This window comes from Haliaeetus leucocephalus, unplaced genomic scaffold (assembly GCF_000737465.1).
Source record: "Haliaeetus leucocephalus isolate CR32 unplaced genomic scaffold, Haliaeetus_leucocephalus-4.0 Scaffold162, whole genome shotgun sequence".
Lineage (NCBI taxonomy): Eukaryota > Metazoa > Chordata > Aves > Accipitriformes > Accipitridae > Haliaeetus > Haliaeetus leucocephalus.
The window spans coordinates 455,729-477,503 of NW_010972598.1; the positions used below are offsets into that span (position 1 = coordinate 455,729).

At 37.6% G+C, this 21,775-nt stretch overlaps 1 protein-coding gene across 1 annotated transcript in view; it reads left to right on the forward strand.

Moving 5' to 3' along the window:
- SMYD3 (SET and MYND domain containing 3) overlaps positions 1-21,775 on the forward strand; it is a 385,869-nt gene that overhangs the window by 302,170 nt on the left and 61,924 nt on the right. The window contains exons 7-8 of the mRNA XM_010562938.1: positions 1,042-1,144; positions 8,545-8,655. Of these exons, the coding sequence (XP_010561240.1) occupies positions 1,042-1,144; positions 8,545-8,655 (214 nt within the window). The remainder of the gene's footprint in view (positions 1-1,041; positions 1,145-8,544; positions 8,656-21,775) is intronic.

Below are 21,775 nucleotides of genomic sequence, written 5' to 3' on the forward strand. Positions count from 1 at the left end.
GCTCTGACCCTTGGCAACATCCTCTGTTTTGCCAAAAACGGTTGGGATTTTGAGTTGGTGAATCAGGCAGACAAGGAAAGCAAATAAAGGCAGCCAGGAGCTGGATAAGCCAAAAATTCTTCTTCCAGCCTGATGATGCCAGATTGTTCTTTCAATGAGTCATTCTCACAGGGAAAAAACCATCAGCCCTGTGTCTGCTGTGGGACTGATGTTGGCCTGACAAAGTCAGTTGTTTCTCAGCTAATGAAACATGGGACTCAAAAGTATATAGCAGATGTTGCTGATGTTGTTCTTGACAATCTCCCTCAAAAAAGAGGGAAGGGCACATCTGTGTCAGGAGATCCACCAGTGTGTGTGTGGCTTGGGGGTGGCAGCAGCTCCCCAATGAGCTGTGCTGCTTCAGCTGTCACATGCCACAAGAACAGAGGCTGAATCAAAATATGTGTAAAACAGAGGCAATGGCTGTATCTATTCTTTCAACTGTATACACCGAGTATTTTGGGTTTGGGACATACTATACTCCATTTTCTGCCTGATAAGAAATACAGGTTGATTGCTGGTCCCTCTGACCTGCGGTTCCACTGACAGTCAGGGTAACCGATAAGGTTAGTGTCCTGAAACTGAGCAGAAGCAGCAGAAATAAAACAGAGTCCCAAGGTATTAACCCTTTGCTCTGAACTGTCCAGGTTGCCTTGTTCCCCGCTTGCCTGCTTTTGTCTCTCCCCTGAGTCAGGCCTCTCGGAGAGTCACTGGGAGGCCATTGCCTTCCTCCCGCCCTGAGTACACAGAAGGCAGAAACACATGAAGAGATCCGGGCATGGCTCGTGTTACCAATGAATATACATCTTCTAAGCATTAATTTTCCTCCCCTAACCAAGAGCAGTTGATTTACCAGGGATTTTATTTGTTTCGTAACTTAATTGCTTGATACTTCAGATGTAATCATGTTAGCTACTTTTAAATGATTAAAGGGGAATGGCAGTGGAGGCTTCGCTGTAAAGTCCTTTCTCTCTCTTTCTCCCCCTCCACCACCCCTCACAGCATGTCTTTACTGAACCACAGCTGTGACCCAAACTGCGTGATCGTTTTTGAAGGATACCAGCTTTTACTTCGCTCTGTCCGAGAGATCCAGATTGGTGAAGAGGTAATTAACTTGTCCTCCCTTCCATCATAGACACCTGCAACAATGACATCTCCCTAAATAAATTCCAGACTGCAGGGCCACCAGCTTAATATTTTGATGATATATTGATGCCACTTTCTAGCACATAGCTATCAGGGGGGAAATGATAAATAGAATCATCTCTTCACACTGCCTGGGCCCCATAATCATTACTTCTCATAAATCACTAACAGTCTTTATAAATTCTTGTTCCTCCTTTCCTCCTCTAGGCACTTCATTTTGTTTGTATTTGAACGTCTTTACCCTGATGGAAACACTTACAATATTTCTGGGTGGAATGCAGTGTTCACTAAGTCATTGCAACAATAAGCATTTGTCAGGCTGCAACCATACTGTTGTAGTGAAACTTTCATTGACAGTGAAAGTAGCAAGACAAGTTTTGCTTTCTTGTCTGTTTCACTAGAAAAGACTTCAAAATATCCCTTTCAAGAGATTTCTGATTTGTTCAAGGTACTCTCAGCTTTGTTTTTACAATAGCATTTGTATTACTTTGAAAATAATCATTTGTGGCTAGGTAAGCATTTCGAAGTAAATGTCTTTTGCAGCAATGCAATATTGAATTGGCTTAATAAGGCCTGCAAAGACGTGTGTATATATGTAACTTTACAGGCATCAATGACCTATGCAGTCCTAGCTGTTGGTCATTTCAAAATCATGACCTAATGTAAATGCCTGTTCTTCAAACTTGGGGAATATCAAGGGCATACATATTCTAATTTAGAAGTATTATCTCTTTTCCTCCCTATGAAGTGTTTTCTCTTTTAATGTATCCTTTCTCTAAGATAGTAGGCTGTCAAAATAAGTAAATAGTAAAATATTTTTTTAGGCAAAATATTGTGGAGAACCAACAGAAATGCTTTTGCATACTTAGCTTTTTGGCAAGACATATCTTTTAGGATGCAATATACTTTTCCAGAGCTATTAAGTGTAGACATCTTTCAGTCTGGCATTCTTGTTCAAGCCAAATTATAGACACCTTTCTTCCATTTTATCCATATACCATAGCTTTCCTCTTGGCTTTCCAATTCACCAAGACGGGTTGTTTATTTAAAAATACAGTAGATTTTAATGGCTTCCCAGGATGCATTTGGGTTAATTATTAGAGTTCTAAATTCTGAAGCTACCTTATTTTTATGTACATGGATATATTTTTTCTGGGTAAATTTCATAAAGCAATTCTTTGTAACAAGCAGCTTTTCAGAGTGGGAGAGGCCCTGGGTGGTTCTGGAGAGTGAAGTGAAGTAGAATTCCCTTGCAAGTATGACCGCTGTGCAGACTGCACTAGAGCTGTGAAGCTATGACCCAAATTTTAGACTTAGTGGTCTGTAACCCACAGAAGTCTCTAGGTTAAAATCAGTGGTGAAACAGATATGGTCTAAGTTACAAGTCATTTGTAAGGCAATCAGAAAATAAATATAAGTAAGTTATAACGCAGAACAGCTAGGACCAGGTTTTTTGCAGTGACTTTAGCAGTTGTGTGAATACAGGCTTTAAAATGACTGCACTTTATGTGGGCACATTATATTTTCTAAAAAACTTTGCATCCAATGAGGCAGTAACATAAGGTCAGAATTTTCCAAAGAGCTCTTGTGTCTTTGTTGCAACTATTGCTTCTGGTTTTGGTACTGAAAGGAAAACTTGCCTTAAGAAACATGTAAGATTTGAAACATGTAAGATTTGAGAGAGAGAGAGGGGGAGAGATACACTCACATATATGTACACACTGTGTTAAAGCACAGGTGCCCTCTTACCTGGAAGTAAAAGTCTCGGTCTAAGGTACATGCTTCTTTGAATAAGGATGTGTCTAAGGAAGGAAATGGGCATAAGTGAGAAAGTAAAGATACAAAGTGAATATTACTTTAGATCTGTTATGGGAAGAGGAAGGAAAAGAAAATTTTTATGAGGGTATGTACAAGTCAGCAATTTAATATTATTTTCAACACCCAATTACTTTTCCTCTTACACAACTGCTACTGGTTTTCATTTTGTGTTCTGCATGGCAGCTTTGGTACAACTTTTTTCCACACTGCCTTACTGCTTGCCTACAGCAGGGTGAGCTCAGTTTTCTTAATAGCCTTGTGTTGAATTTACACACCTACATACGTGAAACTACATTACCTGTTATGAGCTGAGTTTTATCTTCTATAACTGAGGTCATGATCTGAGCTAATGGGAGAGAAAATACACGCTGCGGGGGAATCTGATTGGGTTTCCTGAATAAATTGAGTGCTCTGAGGTAGTAAGATGAAAATTGTTTCAAGTCATGAGACAACAAGAAAATTTAAATTATAAGCAGTATAAAATTTGCCTTATCCTGTTCAAACTTACGCTAGATTTAGGCAGAATGAGATCCCCTGTGTAATAATTAATAGAAAGTAAATAAGCACTAAGATTTATTAGAAATGAGAAGCTAAGTAGCAAGTCAAGCTTAGATTAGTAGAAGAGGACTATGGCTTTACTATCCATACAGGAACAAACTTGATAGGGCTTCCGGACCCTTCCCAGGAAAGTATCAACCACTGTAATATGATGTGTTCACTAGGCCAGTGAGAACTAAAAATATTTTTGCACATTTGTAGTGCTTTCTATCGGAGGATGCTACAACAATTTACTCATGTTAAGGAGTTGTTGACCACCTATAATCGCAGGGAAAACAGAGACACAGGGAGTTGAGGTGACTGGCCATTATGGTCATCTCACAATTATATAAAGAGGGAGGCACCAGTAGACCTGATTTTGGTTGTAAACCAGGAGAAGAGATATTATTACATTGGATGTAGCTGCTGCAGTGTGATGCAGATTTATTCAGGAATAACATTTATGCCCCCACCACACTTCAGAGTGCTCATGCTATACACAGTAAATATCAAGTCAGTGATAAAAATCATGCAAGATTATGAGAATCTCAGAAAGTTTTTATGTCCTGATGGACGTTGTTTCAGTTCAGTTTTAGTCTCGTGTCTAGGCAGGTTTTAATTGAATTTTGATTTGGACTTTGAAATTTGTTCAAATCCTAAGGCCAAAATGTATCTTAGGCAAGTAGAAAATTAGGACTCCTGAGCCAGAAAATGTTTGCCTGAATCCTTATAGAATGAAAGTGCTAAATTTGATGGTGCTGTATATTTGGAAAACTAATCACTACTAAAATCATACGCAAAAATTCTAGCCATCTAGGCCTTTTTTTTTGTGGCAAAGACAGTTTTGCCAGTCCTGAAGCACTAAGAAATCATGAAGCATGAATGTTACTTTGTTGTAGGCATTGAAAGAAGGGATTCATGTATAATTACTTGGCTTCCCAAGTTGAAGCTTTAAGAAAACAAAGTATATTGCAGGAAGCATAAAATACTGAGACTTGGTAAGATGGAGAAGTGTCTGGTCCTTAAATTTTGCTTCAGAAACCAAAAGTTCAGATTTATCTTCAGGTATATTATTTGGGTTTCATACTAATGTGGTTCTATGGAATTGCATGCTCTCTGAGGGCAGAAAGTTACCATTTTGAATAAAAACACACTACGTTCCCATTGGCTTTTGCCAGTGAATGTTTTAGTTGATGTTCAGAATAACAGCTTTCATTTCTATCATTATATAACTTATTTGTCTGTTTAAATGACATATATAAGCTTCATTAAATGTAGAATTTTTAAAGCGAAAATTTGGCTCTGGTAGGAAACTTTCTTCAAGCTTGGTAGCCTTTCTTTTTTTCTTCCCCATCCTTGCTCTGACTGTTATAATTCATATAAGGTGGTATGGGTCTATGCTAACCAATTTTTCCTTGAGTTAGAAGGCATTTTGATCGTATATGCTAAAACAGAGAGAGCACAGACTGCTCGCCACTTACATAATTCTGTCTCAGGAACAGATTTTTGTACACAACCTTCCCTAAGACCCTGAGACCCATGATTGCAAAACCAAGATGACTCACTTTTTTTCCCTGGCGTTTGCATTAAAATAATTTATTTTAAATTTCTACAGAATCCTCTGTCTAGAAATTTTGTAGCTTATAGTCTGTTACAAAAAAACCATAAATTAAGTCCACTGCAGCATGGCAGTACTGGAAAATTGTGTCCACCTTATTTGGCAGATGAGGAACATGAGAAACTAACCACCATACCCATGGTTAAAGAATTTCTGTGTCAGAGCAAGAAGCAGGCTCAGACAGTGCTGCATTTCTAAGGAGAAAGTCTTGAGAGTCAATAAGTCTCACGGCTGTTAAATAATTCCCTGCCGTCATAAATGTTGTTTAATATATATTCTCCAGTTCAGGGTGAAAAGATTTACTGCATTCTTTGTAAGCAATGCAATAAAGAGGCAAGCTTTTGTCAGCTGAAATAATGTTTTAATTAATACCATACATCCCACATGCAAATACCATTAAGACAACCTTTGATAAATGGATATATATCCTAAATATGTACAAGTTAAATGAGCCTTGCATCTAATGAAGGCATCCAAAATTAAAACAAGTGTAGGAGAGAGACTTGAATACAGGGGTTTTATGTTTAAACAATTAAATGATTACTACAGACTTAGTCACCGTTAGGTTGGTCATGTTTCTAAATATTCTAATTACATTTTCCCACCCAGTCTGCCAGCTACAAACATTTTTTCACTTACAGATTTCTGCTGGCAGGACTGGGAATTTGGACTTGGGCCTCTGACAGCAACAGAAACCCTAAGTGCTTAAAGTGCTAAAAGGAGGTATCAATGTGACAAAGCCTCTTGTCCTCCTCCTTCTGCCCAGTGATATGCTCTAATCCAGAGCAGGTTACGTGACTGTTCATATACACAACTGTTTGGTAACCTCTGAAAAAGAAATTACTGGTTTCAAACTTGTTCCTACTTCCAAGGTTTCTGCAACATGAATAGAAAAAAAAAAAAGAAAAGAAAAAGCCAAAAATGAAGAGAGAAAGGGATGAAGCCTGTAGGCTGAAGATAGGTAAAGCATGTTTGATGTTGGCTGTGTTTGTTTTAGAACTGAACCCTGCCTAATAAAGGGTTTGACAGTAATGATAGGGTTTAAACCATTGTTTTAAATATTTTGGCAAAGAATAGACTGATCTCATGTGAATGACTTTCCCCAGAAGATTTCTACTGTCTTGCACTGTGCCTGAACTTAATTAAATGTCTTTTACTGCTGGATGCCACCTGAACCTAAAGCCCACTAGGACATGGGTCAGAACCAGTGATGTTTATGCAGAAGACAAGAAACAGGGAACAAGCCAGCGTGCGGAATGATTTTAACAGAAACACTTGCAAGTTGCAAGGAGACATGAAGATCAGAGGCTTGTGATAGGAGAAGGAAATTGGAATTGGAATGGCTGAAGCATGAGGTTTGGACTACAGCTTGACTGGAAACTGCTTTGCATGAAGGAAGGGAGACAGATCTTTCTCACCACACCAGGGAGGGTGCAGAGTACGACCAGCTGGGGAAAGAAACAAGTACAAAGTTGGTGGGGTCACTGAAGATAATTGAGAGGGCAACAAGGACTGTTAACTTGGGAGAGCAAGAGTGTTGGTAATCAAATACGGGGAAAAGGTGTAAGATGAGGCATGGAGGGGAGGCAGAAGGGCAGATATGGGACTGGCAGGATGATGAAATTGGCCCATTGTACCAAGAATGGCTATGTCAGGAGCTAGAACTGAGGGCTGGAAACCAGGTTTAGGCAACCAGGTGTGGAGAATAAGACTGGAAAATGATACTCGCATCCAGGGGCAGAGGACAGAGAGAATGAGAAGAGGGTCAGATTGGAGAGAATGGGGGGAGAGGAGACCAAGCTTGGGAGAGAAGAGTGGAAAAGAAATAGGCAAAACAATTTCCATCCATTCACTGCAGAAAGCTCAGAGGGAAGCCTGCAGCTCCCGTGTAAATGATTAGTACAGACTATTCTGGTGTAAACCAACAGTGGTGAAACTAATCCTCTCTCAGCTCAGACATGCACAGGCTGGGACATAACATTACATAGAATGCAAAACCTAACAGAGTTCTCACACCTTCTAACTTTTGATTATCTGTGGAATTTTAATTTGTCCCTTTCATTAATTATACTATTAGTCTTCAATTATGAGACCATATTTATTTTTTCTGCAGGCTTTCTGCCTGTGATCATTTGAAATGCTTGACTTTGCCATCTCAGTATCCTTCTTTTAATACAATCCTCCTTCAACATGTAATCAAACTGTAATAATAAATGAAAAAAATGCAGGCATTGTTTTAGTTGCTTGTTAATTGCTTGTTTAATTAGAATGCTCACTGATTTGCCAAATGCAGGTTCTGACAATGGATTTCATAGTCATTACTACAAATTGGTCAGGTTTTCCTGTAATTTCTTTGAGTGGACTCTCATGATTTAACTGAGAAGCATGTGAAAATTCTTCCAATTAGTTGAAGTGTCTAGGCTCAGGATGAAATAATGTGACCTGATTTTTTTAGCTTTGACCTCTCTGGAGTGTTTCAAAGTGTGTTGGGCATATAGTGTAATCACTCAATAGCATGTATGACTGAATGCTGGTCTGAGCTGGGCTGTTACTTTGTTATATTCTTTCCCTTATCGTTAGTTTGTGCCTGTGTAGCACTTTAAACATTTGAAGAACTCTACAAATGGTTAGCCCTGTAAAATTCCTTCTGGAAGGCATCAAAGCGAACAAACTACAGAATTCTCTCTGTACAACATGAGGACTTGAAAATGGAACAAATGTAAACATTTTTTTTATCGTTTTAATAAATTTTTTTGTCAATAGTTTCAACAACTTTGCCTGCAATGCTTTTGTGCTTCCTTGGTCACAAAGGAAACATCACAGACATACTGAAGATGGGTATGACATAAAAGGAGCTTTCCTCAGGCTCAAACATACATTTTCAAGAAAGTAGTGGCTTCCCTGCGATGTAATTTTTGGAGATAGTTGGATGTTGTATAACACCGGTGCTAAATACACACTTAAGCTTTGGAGCTAGACAGAAAATAAGGTTTCATACATGGGGAATTCAGATACCGAGCTTCTCCCCACCCCATCCCCTTTCCCTCTCTCTCCTTTTTCCACCTCTCTCCTTTCTCTTTTTTTCTTTTTTCTTCCAAATTAGGATGAAAAGTTGAAATAGTGATAATTTGGGGGGAATTAATAATTTCAAACAATATTGATCTGGAAATGTGAAAAAGTGTTCTTCCATGGAAATCATTTTTGGCCTTTTTTTTCACCCTTTGTAAAAGTAGTCGATTTCTTCTAGGAAATCATGTTATGATAAAAAAATTATTTTATGCTGGAAAAAATGTTGTATCCAAAAAATGTTACCTTAGCTATACATACACTGAATATGGAATTTTTGTAAAATATACCAACTCTGGTTTTCTATGTACTGCACACAGCTCACCATCAGCTATATTGAATCACTGATGACCACCAGTGAACGCCAAAAGCAACTGATGCGCCAGTATTGCTTTGAATGTGACTGTCTTCTCTGCCAGAATCAAGAAAAGGTAGGTTGAGTGAAAAAATTCCTTGCCAATGAAACAGAATTTTCCAAGGCCTGTCAGCAGCTTCCCTTCCTTTACGTAATACTTATCTTTTGCTACTAATTGAATGGCCAGAATAGAGAAGAAAATGACCTCTGCCCTCAGTGCTGTTTATGTTGCTATGAAAGACAACTGTGAAGGAAAGAAAAGCAGGAAATGTTGACAACATGATAAGAAGAATTTCTTGCTAAAACATGCATTGTTCATAAAGCTAGGAACCACTTTCAGTTCCAAGATGTGGTTCAGATCATTTTGAGATTTAAGGACCTCTGAACATGAGAGTTAACATGACTTTAAGCTGAAAGGAAAGGATTTTTTTTTCTATTCAAAAGAATAATCTTGGAACTTTAACTGAAGCCACTTTCTGATGCTGCAGGAAGGCTGTGCTTATCCTCATAATAATGTTAAATTAATTCTGACAAACAGCTGCATTAATAATTTTCAAGAACTACCAGACATATTCAGCAGTTGTTAGAGTGGTGAACCGGCTTGGATGACTGACTGTAGTGTTTATGCTCTCTTTCACAAGTTCTTGGAGTAGCAGGTCAGTAATTGTAGTAGATAAAATTTTGTTCAACACGACCTTTTACTAAGGTTCAGCCTAGCCTAGTTTAAATATATTCTGGTTTTCTTCATATTTATGCAGCCTGGCCAGATTCATTTTGGCTCCAATCCTGATGAGACATCAAATGGACCATGCAAAATGAGGCTGGCTTCATAGAAGTTTATGCACTTTGTCTCTCTAGTTATATGTATGCTTGTTCTTATTTTCACAAATGCCTGTTTTGGGTGAGTCACATGCCATAGCTAAATGTGTTCCCCATAGATTAGAAATGGTAAGGAGAGTATTGGTGAAAATGTGATTCGAGGGAGCATAATATGATTCATGAAGTAATTGCTGTACAGCAAAAAAGAATAAAAAAAAAAAATCAACCCAAAGTTTAAACTCTGTGTTGGGTAGGACGTGTGTGTGTGTGTGTATGTAGTTCAAGCCAAAGTACACCCATTGAATACAAAATGTATCCTTTGATTCATCAGGAAGCAATTCAAAAGAGAGAACACAGAAAAGTTTCAGGCTTATGACATAATGCTAAATTACTTCCTGTCCATGTGCAAAAGTTGTTGGCATTCTGTGCATGATAAAGATTGCTGCAATGCTACTCGGAGGCAGTGAAGGGAAGTGAAGACCTCTTTTTGTCTTTCTTTTAAAGATGCTCACTCAAGTGCCGTGAAATCTTACATTAGTTTTGGGGAATGGCATCCCCACAGATGCAGTGACAATTAAGAAAAATAAGCAGGCTAAAGAGTCTTTAAGGATCTCTAAAATTTGTGAAAGGGTAGACAAGTAGGGTAAAGACCATTCAGCATGTGGAATGTTTTAAGAACAAGATCCACAAGCTGGAGTACACTTCAGTGTAAGAGTCAACATACAACATAAAAAAATATTGTGGTGAAATTGTATGTGCATATATTGATGAAAACAATAGTCTCATACATAGGTTCAAATTAATGATTTTTTTCTCTTTGAAATTTTTAAGTGTGGTTTGAGTTCATATTCTATTGATCTTTTCTGCCCATTGGCAAAATTCCCTGTGGGGATGATACTGCAAAATGTTTGGAAAGCTCTTTCTGACTGCATTCTGAAATTCTGTAGTTTCCTCATTGTCACCATGTATAGAGGTCTGTGAAGAGCTAGGAACCTCATGTCAGCTTTATCAATATCTATGAAGACATCTTTAACCTCAGCTTCAGTCTAGGATGATTAGATATAATCTGCAGCAGTCCTCATAGTACTGCATTTAATTTCTCTGTGACAGAGATTTTATAAATACAACTGTTTACATTACTAACTTGGAAATACAGATTTTATTTTTTATTTTCCATTGATCTCAGTCACTGTTGGTACGTTGAGAGGCATGTAACACTGCAGCTACAGTGGGAGATAATATTTTTGGAAATAATGTTTTTTTTAGATTATAGAGTGGCTGGATTTAGATGCTTAAAAGTCATCAGTTGGCAAAATTATTCAATAATATCCCTGCTGAAACACCCCTGATATTGAGACAAATTTCCAAGACATTTTGGAAAAATTTTAAAAGGCAAAGTCTTTGTCAATACAATAGGCAATGGCTGCAACTTTATGTCATCAAGGGTGGCAGATTCAACATTATCATTCAATAAATATAATTAGCTAACAGTAAATTCGCTTATTTCAACATTGCTTTGCAAATACAATGGCAAATACAATACAACAGCAATCCATCTCATAAGTCTTAGAAATGCTTTATGCCTTCAAGTAAGTTCTTGGGTGTTGGGGATTTTTTCAGTAGTAGTCATCTCATCAAAAAAGCTAGAATCCTTTTTCTAACAAACACTTACAGAGATTGTAGCTTCTCGTTACTCCCAAATTCCAGTCTTGCTGAGTGTGCCTGGCAGCTGCTGAGCACATCCTAGGGACCAGTGAAAGCAGAGGAATCATTCCTGAGATGCACACATCAATTTACAGTAAAACCATAAGTCAAGTAATTTCTGTTGTAGCTTTTACTCTACATCTTGTGTAATGTTTTAAAAGTGATCCTGAGAATCCCGTGGGAAATATACATTAAAATTTATATGAAGGGCATATAAACCTTGTATTAGTGCTTAGTTATGTGTATGCTTATTTATTCATATTTATAAAAATACTTTGCAAGTTTCTTATCAATGAATTTCATGTCTCCTCCTGTATTTTCTAAAGGCTTGTTCATTTAATCTTATATGCCCAAGTGAAGGAGGAAGTTGGTATCAAGTTTGTGTTCTCAAGTCGGTTACTGACTTCGTAAGTGACCTTGGGTAATTAATTTTATTCAAAAGCAACCTTTGTGTTTTCTAAGACCCTGCCCTTATTTTTCATAATTAGTGGGAAGCTACCATTTCAATTGGAGCTGAACAGATTTTTGACTAGAAACCAGATCAGTCTGTCTAAATCGGGGACCATTTTTGTGAATGTTCTGTGAAGCTCTGTTTGGCTGTTTCCCCAAATGCAGCATGAAGATGGCAATTTGTAATTCTGCTGAGTATTCTGATGTCCAAAGGATAATAAAGAAAGATGTTGCATTTTCTAAGGTCTTTCACCTTTTAAGTGCTGGATTTGTTTTAATGAGAATAATTCTTGAAGTGGAATGGTTTGAGGTTTAGTTGTGTGCTTTATGCAGTTCCCACTGCCACGTGGTATCTTAGTGCTGTTTTAATTAAAAAAAAAAAAAAAAAAAGAAAAAAGAAGAAGAAAAATCATATATAACCTCAGAGACATCTACATGAGTAAACAGATTTAGCCTACAAAATGCTACTAATTTCTCCTAACTTTAGTTAGGCATCTAATCTAAGCCAGTTTTTAGCCTCTCTCCATACCCAAAGAAAAGACAAACAGCTCATTCATACTGTCTTGCAGTAGAAATCTATGAAAGCTGGAATGGATATAAGAGGTTAAAGGAATGCCTTCAAGTAAATACCCAGACTTTAGACAGATAGAGTTGGGTGAGATAAATTATGCTGCTCCGTGAAGCATATATAAACACAAAATCAAGAATCACATTATTATGTTTCTGTGCTAGCTGACATGGATAGCAGAGTGCAGTTGCAACTGTGTAGGTTTCAGCACAGTAACATCCAGATTGTCGGTAAAATTTGTTTATGACGATTACTTCAAGCATATGTCTCTGGTGGCTCCTGTAGACAAATATATCTTGCAGCCAGTGTCACTACTTCTTCATTGTTATTTGTGCTAAAATTGATTAAACTCGGATAGTGGTTACCTCATAGTACAACCGCACAGTTTAGCTATGCGTACAAACAAGAGTAGTGTGTCAAAGTGCTCTTTTGCCATTCTAGGTTACATGATTCTGCGAGGACTTTTTCTAATATTTCAGGTCTCTGGTGAACTATGATTTAAGAGGCAACTTATCTATTAAGAAATTATCTTTATTTCTCATTTACTGTAATATTTCATGTCACAGCTATATAAAACAGCAAAATTCACTCCGACACCAGCAATGGCTTTAAAAGTCACAGTCACTTGGTCTTTTTATCTAGGTATGGCAACTTCATAAAGCACAAGAATCTTCTCTAACCACTGCCTAAGTATTCACAGTTCACTTGCACAGTTGTTTAGATCTGAGACTGTAATATAGCAAAGGCTGTATTTTCAAGGCTGCAGCCCAACCACAGGGACCCTGTTAAAGTTGAAATTGTTGAAATTGAGCATCGACTTCAGCTGATGCACACTGGCACACTCAGTGTGAGCAGATGCAGCCCTGGACCAAATGGAGAGGTCCATGGCTATGCAGTCACAATTGCATTGCATATCATGAGAGCAAACATTCCTCACTGCTCACTGCTGATGAAAGGACTTCAAAGTGAATCTCTGCTTGCTATACGTAGTAGTTTTTTATCTGCCTCTCCAACTGTGAGCACAGGCATGGAATAATCCAGGTGCATAGGTGTCATCAAGGATGAGAAAATATGGAGGCAAACAGTGGCAACTAGCTGGACCTATGGATCTCAAATAATTTTGGGTGCCTGGGCCTCAATGTCAGCTGCATTTTGATTCTAAGAGGTCATACCATAATGCTGGCCAGTCTGTTTTAGTAACTGGTCAAGCAGCCTGGCTGCTGATTTGACAAGGGAAGAGTAGCAAGTGCTAATACATCAATGTAAGCTGGTTAAGATAAGATTAAGGTGAACCTTTTGGCAGTATGGTTACTGCCAAATTAAATGGCACTAGCTAAAAAACTAAACCATGCTGTTAATTGATTTTGGCCCAAGTTGAAAAAAAAGTATCAGTAACTAAAGGACGGGAAAAAACCCATGCCTTTCTAAAATCACTCATAGAATATTTCCTGACTGCAGTACTTTAACTTACTGCTACTGGTATGTCTTCGGTTCATTGTATTTCTGACAGATTTATACATTATTATTTGCTCCATTTTAAGATCAATCTCCACTGTAATTCAGAAGTATGTGCCTTCCTAAAAGCTGAACTCTTGGCAATGTATTACCATTCCAGCACATAAAAGCACCTTACATTAATTATAATTAAAGATGGGATTACATTGATGACAAACATTTTAAATGGAGAATGGTTTTTTCCACAGTCATGAGCCAGAGTATTGTTCATGTTCTAACATTTTCAGCCAAGGATTTCAGGGAGATTTGTGCTTATAGAATCACTTTGTTATGAGTCGTCTTTCTCCTTTGGAGCCAGGATTTAATATTTCAGTCTAGCTTGGTTTTTGGAAGGCTTTTATTTATTACAAGGTCAAAAGCAATGGGTTTGAATCTGAATCATTTTTATATTTGGCCAGTATTTGATAGTTGCCAAAGCTAATAATAACATAATGCCACTAAGTATGTTATTCCTTTAATCAGTTTATTACTTTGCTTAGTACTTACTTATATTGCATCCTGAGTTTTGCTAGAGAACATCACAAGTCCAGTTTCCAGCTCGAGTACTCTCAAAGTCAGGTAACCTGAACAGCAGCCAAGCTACATAAAAATGTCATCTGCAGTTCTTTAGCTGGTATTGCACTTCCATACATCCACCAGCTCTTTTATAAAAAACACTGAATAAGTTCCTGAACCTACTAGAAGTTTTGACATTCTTTTCCTATCCTAGGAAACAACACAACTGTAGTTTAGGAATTCCGTCAAATGTAAATGGTCCTCTACCTAAGTTGATCAAATTTGTTGCCAGAGCATATGTCCGTGGCTGATTTGCCTCACTGAGGTTTCTGAGAGATGCTTGAATGTGGCCAAGGACAGAATTTACATATTTTCAACTTGGATCTTCATGTTTGGTGTCTGCAATACCATTGAAGAACATGTGCTTAAATCACAGAGGCATTGTTACATGACAAATATTATTATTGACTGTTGTTTTGAATGAGCATGTAAAGGCTTCATGTAAGATCACTGTACTGGTGTTAGTACAAAAATATCACCCCTCCCTCAGGGAGCTTATATTTAGGAATCAGGAAATTATATGTTAAGAAGTGCCTTTTTAAATTGCTGAATTGTCAAGTTCCAGAAGTTTGTGTCCCAGTTTCCCCAATATTTATTTATTTTCAGGCATTTACATTCTCACTAAGTTTTCCAAGTACAATATGAAAGATGAGATCTCCAAATTAATTCAAAAGATGAAGCCTGGGAAGCAAGGATTAAATAGGATTGTTGAAAACAAGTCTGTTCATACAGCTAACTGAACATAAAACCCTTTGATCAAAGCAAAGAATAAAGTAGGAGCATCTGTATCTCTAGTCATGATTCTAAGGCACTAAGGTACTAAAGGTGTGTTTAAAAAAAGAAATCAGGCTTTTGTTCCAACAAAATGCTGGTTTAATCCGTTTCCTATCAAAAGATAGAGTTTGCAATAGTTTATTTTAGAAATTGTCTGTTCATTCCTCATCTTCTTTTTACTGTTTTGCCACTAGAACTGCCTTTGAAGCAAACTACAGAAAGTCAGCCAGAGCTCAGTCGTATTTCACCCACCTACTCTTTCAGCCCAACGTTAGTATAACCAGTGCCTACAAAAGCCAGTGGCAGTAATTAGCAGCCAACTGGGACACAATGCTGATTCTTCCCATAGGTGGCTGGCTGATTAACAGTTCCTTCCTTCTGGCAAGACATTTGGTAGTGACATAAACCCTGGATTGGTTCCTGAAATCCAACAGTCAGTCTAACACTCTTGTGTTCCCTTTCAGAGGATCTTACCCTCTTGGGATGTGTTTCCAAACAGCTAAGGACAGAGGGCTTTTATTTTTTTTTCTAGTGCCAAAAATGACACTAAAAACCAAGGCAACTGCTTCTAATTTCTGGTCTGTCATGTTCATTAACAAAGGCATGATCTCTTCAGCTTCTCAGCATTTCTTACATGACTTCTGAGGCTCCTTCCATCTTTCAACATTGTAATTTTTTTCCATCAAAGGGCGGTCCCACAGACAGTGACAAATGGACTGTGATCATTTTTCCATGACCACTTACTCTCCCAGTTGCTTCAGGACTGCCTCAGTGTGCTCTGGTCACGACTTGGCAGCAGTCAGCTGGAGCTCACTTGGGTTGCAAAAGTCACAGAAAAGATAGTGCTGTTCTTATAAATAGGCGTGAGTTCAGGGCTGTATGTGGAGTCCTTGCTTGTTCAGGGGATCCTTAATAGGGAAATCTGTATCAGTTTGGTCCAAGTTCATATTTGGAGGCAACGGAGGAGTTGGAGTGTGGCAATCTCCTGGGAGTCTGGCTTTGTGCTCCTCTGAGGGGAGCAGAATCTCATTCCTTTCAGACCCAGCCATCTAAGAGGAAATGTAAATCTTCTGGCAGACATTTTAAGCAGAAACACTTTTTTGCCGAGGGAAGGGAGTCCACTCTCATTACTGTTTCAGGCTGTAGCCGCTACATTTAAGTGCCTGGCTAGCAGTGTTCCCCCTTTCTGGACGAACAGCTTCCCTGGGACTTTCGTTAAAACTAGTTATTACTGTTATGATTTCTTTTTTTTGAGATGGTGTCATTCCTATGTCAGTCGCTATTTGGTCTCTGCTGAATGATAAACAGAAGTAAGAAAAGTCTCGCTCTGGGTTAGCAATCTAAAATAAACATATAGAAGATGGAATATGCTGAGAGGAACAGCAGTAATTTAAAACATAAGACTAGATGAGACAAATAATTTTCCAAACACCTTTTCCTGCAGTGATTTTGGGGAGACTAGTTCACAAATTTTTTCTAAATATCTATTGAAACCAGTCATCACTTTATCTGATCTTGAATCTCTGAATTCTCTTCACTGAGGTTGCTGTAAGGTCTTGTGTGTTTCAGCCTGTCAGGGAGGTTTCTAATATCAGTACTACATAAGGGAATAGTCTTGATTTTGGATGCCTTTTCTTGATCTGTTTATCACTCACTTTCTTCTACTCTGCAGGATATTTGGTCTTTTTAAATCCCATGAATTAGGTAATTTACGTGAAATATCACAGATTTTAATTGAGATCCCATTTCAGTCAGAAAAAAAAAGATATTGCACCTTTAAACAGCAGAGGTTTCTGGACTAACTGGGATTTGATTTCCTGGGTTCAAAAATTCCTCCTGTTGAAGGTCTTCCACTTTGGACAAAATAACACCTTCATCAGAACAAGAATGACATTTTATCCTAGGTGTCAGAGCACTCCCTATGGGGTAAGGGGACCCCACAATTCTGTCAGTGCTTCAGGCAATGGGTGAGGTTCAGGTGAGTCCAGGATACAGGCAGTCCACTGTATTTTTTTTTCCTAGATTCCTGCTCCAAATCAAGTAGAAATAGGAGCTTGGATCTTTGTCTTCCCAAGTGTATATGGTAATTAATGAGCTATGAATTTTAAAGAAAAAGAAAGTGAGTGGAAATACCTTCTTCTTATCAGTTCTGTGGATGTAAGCTTACCATTTACCTTTAAAGGCCCAAACCAGGACATCAACAGTATATGGGCTGATTATAATTTCAACCTTTACTGGTGTGCTGTATATTTTTCTCCCTCCATTTCACTGTTTTCTCTCCTGCTAGACTCTCAGCTTTTTGGGGTGAGTACTCTGTTTGCTCTGTACAGTCTAAAAACCTGCAAAACAGTGTAGCTGTGATTCTGATACTGCCAGATTTATAAATAATAGCAACAGTAAAGTCTACAAACATTCAGAGTCTCACCAACATGGAGGAAGAAAACAAGATGGAAAAGGACTCTTTATCAGCAAATTTGTGAGTAACCTGAAGTAGCACACAGTTTAATAGGCCATCTTCAAGTAATTTCAGCAAAAGCTTTTGTCATCTCCAAACTCATTCCCTGTTGAAGACATCACCCAAAACTAGTCCGGAGGAACCTTTTTCATTCTGGAAAAACAAGTTTTTTCAACAGTGGTTCCTATGATGCTCCTTCATATCAATGCATCCTGTGACTTTCTCTTCAGATTCTGAATATACTTTCTTCATACTCCAAATCTGTGGCTCCTAATGCCATCCTGATTATACTCTATACTTTCTTTATGATGTTGGGCAGTTTGTTGTCTTTTTGTTTTATTTACCTTAGCTGAAAAATTGTGCTAATAAATCTTACCTTTCTTACAGTATATTTTTTCTGAGATCAATTACTGTCCATAAAATGCTTGGAAATCACTAGAATGAAGTACTACATATACAGTAGGTGTAAATGCTTGGTAAAACAAAAGATTAACTTCATTGCTATGTCCGTTGTCACAGTTTTCTGATAATTCCAATCAGAGGAGAGGAATAATGAGAGGTTTTGTAAAACAGACTTGTGCACAGTGGGCCCTGAAGTAAGATCATGGTTTTACTTTATATGGGTCAAGAATGGCTTTAAAAAAGTCTGGAAAAAAAGTTAATCTAGTAGTCCAGATTTTAATCTGATAATCTGCCGCATCATTAAATCTATGAACTAAACAGTCTCCTTAGCCTGTCTGCTTGCTGGGAGGAACAGCGTATTCTGTGATCCATTTCACTGCAATTACTTTTTGTGGTGAAGTGTACATGTATCTGCACTGGACAAAAACAGGTCTTAATAGAAAAAGCAATATCGTATGCATATATGTATGCACATAGGTATGTGCATGGAACACACAGGGACAGTTTTAAAGGTATTAAACCTTTTTAGTGAGCAATATATTGCACATACAGTACATGGTGGTTGTTGTTGTCTTTTTGGTTTTGTTGTCTATTTGTTTTGTGATCTTTGGTAAGTAATGTACAGCCCTGTTTCATATCTCCCTCCATAAAATAGATATAGAGATGCCCACTATACAACTAACATTAAAAAGATGAATTTGTCTCAGTATGAAACTTACTGCAACAACTCACATAGTTGTTTTATCCCATGCCACATTGTGGAAGTGCATCTTTTACTCTAGTCTTGTTATTTAAATGAAGAAAGATGGCTTTCCTGTCAGCTGCCTCTAAACCTTTAGACACTCTTTGCAAGCCAAATTTTATTTTTAATTTTATTTTTCAAAGATTGATTGATTGATTGATTTAGGACCCTGAGGCAAGGTCATCAGGTATTATGACTTCATTCTAATTTCTTTTTGACAGTGTAATTCTTCAAAGTTTGGGGCTTTGGCTGAATTCATAGGAAGCACCGTAGATTGAGAAAGACAAAATCAGGCTCTTCAGTGCTTAAATCAATTCCAGTCCTTAACTAATATCCCCTGAGGTCTATTAAAGCAAGAATGAGCTCATCTGAATAGCAAGGAAGTCTATAACTTTTGAGACTGTAAAACTGCATACTGAATGCTTTGGATTGAAAAAATTGCTACGGTAAGCAACGTGTCGTATCAATTTCTTGCCAGTAATTTAATTAATATTACAACAATGCAGTAACTAAAGCTGTAGTTATAATTTTTGCATCTGTGAGCTTTATTTTTAGACATGAATAGGAACTTTGTGTTGTGTAAAAGGCAGCAGGCTTGAAAAGGCTGAATTTACTCCAGCCATGTGAGTTACAGCAAAGAACTGTGTAATTTGTTGACCCATTGCAGGATGTCCTGTTATTTTCCACAGGATTGGAATTCACTGAGGTGAATTTTATGAAAGATGTTGATTACACTGCAAACAGTGATTTGAATTGGGGAGCGTGGTAAAACAGTGTATCACAACTCTGCCCAAGATTGACCTGCCCTGACCACAATCATTAAGAAAAATACATTGCTGCATCATGTTGCCTTAGAAAAGATAAGGCATGAATCTTTGTCTTATTGCTGACAAGTGTTGGATATAAACTAAAGTTTCTGCAGTTCCTTTGACAGTATCTAGACAACCAAATTTTTACTCTCAAAGTATTTATAGAGTACAACTTTACGTTAAGTTTGCATCATTCCTGTGCACAAAAGAAGTCCTTCTGAGCTTTGAAAGCTTTTGATTTAGTTCCAGCTACTGCCTAATAATACAGTAGTTTGAATCTATAGATATTTGGTATAGGGGAGAAAGTACTGTGAGTTCAGTTACTAGTATATTGTATTTGGTTAATGAAGGTGGAGATGCATACAAAGTGAGCTGCTTCTCCCCTATCCCAAACCCTCACCTGGAAAAGAAATTTTAAAAAGGAGGGGTTGAGATAGCATGCTTTTCAGAGGGGTGACACATCCATCTGACTGGGAAAAATACTTTAGGAGAACAGTATGTCTTGTTTTAAGTGATGAGTAAAGTACTTGGTGGAGAATACTTATCAGAAGACAGAGAAATAGATTACTAGTAGTGTAAACTGTTTTGGAAAATTGGAAATCCAATACAGTTTAGGTATCACCAAATGATGTTGTTCCAGCAGCTCCCATAAACAGCTGCTTCCAAGTGAGTCAAGATGTCTTTCAGTACACATTTTGTGATCTAGGCTACCTCTCCTTGCTTTGAATCACCTTGGCCTATCACCATTGACTGCTGAGGCACGTAAAAACTTGTAACAATGGCAGTCGACAGGAACCAGCTGCATGATAGCTATTCAAACAGTAAATAAAGGCCCTGAGAAATATTCAAGGGTCTTACAACAGTTTCCATGACATTATGACGTTTTAGAGAATGTCTCTGGGATGTGGCCATTTTCCTATTTTTTGTGTCAATGACTAAAGTGTCTGTATTATTGAATCAGTATAATAGAGTACTAGAAAGGTACTGGAAACTGTTTCAAACACTCATTTGCCTTATGGAGTGTTTCTAGCTGCTTCCCTTAAAGACTGGAAGAACCTGTACTGGTTTAAATTGGTGTTAGAGGATAGCCAATAATAATTCTCCAAAGTAGTTCTTGAAATGACTAAAACACTGTACAACATCTTTTAAAGGTAGTTGCATACCTCTCCTTTGATTACATGAAACTAATATTCAGCTAGAGGACGATCAAATTTGTTGGCAAAATTCTAGAGGAGGAAACTCCAGATACTGTGCTCTCTTAAGAGCTGCAGTTGTACAGAATGAATTCAACCATTTTTTTATTCATGCCTTTAAAAAACTTGGAGACTGGTCAGTGTGGATTTGATCATTGACACTGACTATTCAAGCAATATGCTAGTGAGTTAGGCAGTCAATTTTTATCAGTAGTCTAGGAATTGCCACTTTCACTTTTGAGATCTGTCAAGTATTTTAAGGTATAGAGTAGATTGATCAACTGTGTATGACCTTAACCATGTTGCATGCGCTTTTCTAAACCCTAAACTACCTGTATTTCATATCCATTTGTTCAGAAAACATATGCTGCAGTAAACATTGTTATTTTACATTGCAGTATACATTAAAAAAACATAATTACTATAGCGACCATTTTATCATGTGATATATCATGCATTAAGATATTGTTTTGATATTAGTGTTCAAAATAAATATCTAACTTCTTGTCAGTATATCTTCAGTTAGAACCAATAATTCAATGAGCACAAATTCTTCAAATCACTGAAGCATAAATTGAACTTTGATACACAAAGAACTACCTCTACTTAGTGAAGTGTATAGTCATTTGCATAAATATTTTTAATGGAATTTATGCATGCATTTAAACTTAAGTACATATTTCAATGCACTGATGAATTCAGATTGAATTATGCATTGTGAATACCTAAATATTCTGAGGATTTCAGACCTATATGTCTCTTTTGAGCCACTAAATGTCCTCAGTGGCACCCTGTGTCTCCACAGGTTGCAGAATTAAGAAATAAAGCAGATTTGCCTTATAGCTGTCAGTTTGTTTAGTAAGATAGACCTTGAGACTGCCTTAACAAATGTGTAACATCTAAGTCTGAAATACCAGCCTCACAGTTGCTAGGGATTAGGCTGAACAGTATCCTTCCTCAGGTAACCAAATTACCCACAGGGTTTTTTTGGACTGATGCTGGAAATTACAATGAAATTACAAACGTGCCAAGAATTTTTGGGTGGTCTGGCATAAAGCCCTATTTCTCTAATGCTAAGCTGTAAGTACTTTCCTTTGCTTTTCCTCCCTTCCTCCCATCCTCTGGCTTTTATGAGTTGATAAGTAGTGAACTTCTATTTATTGCTCTTCCCATGGTCCAATCAATTTTTATTTCAGCTTGTAACCAATGC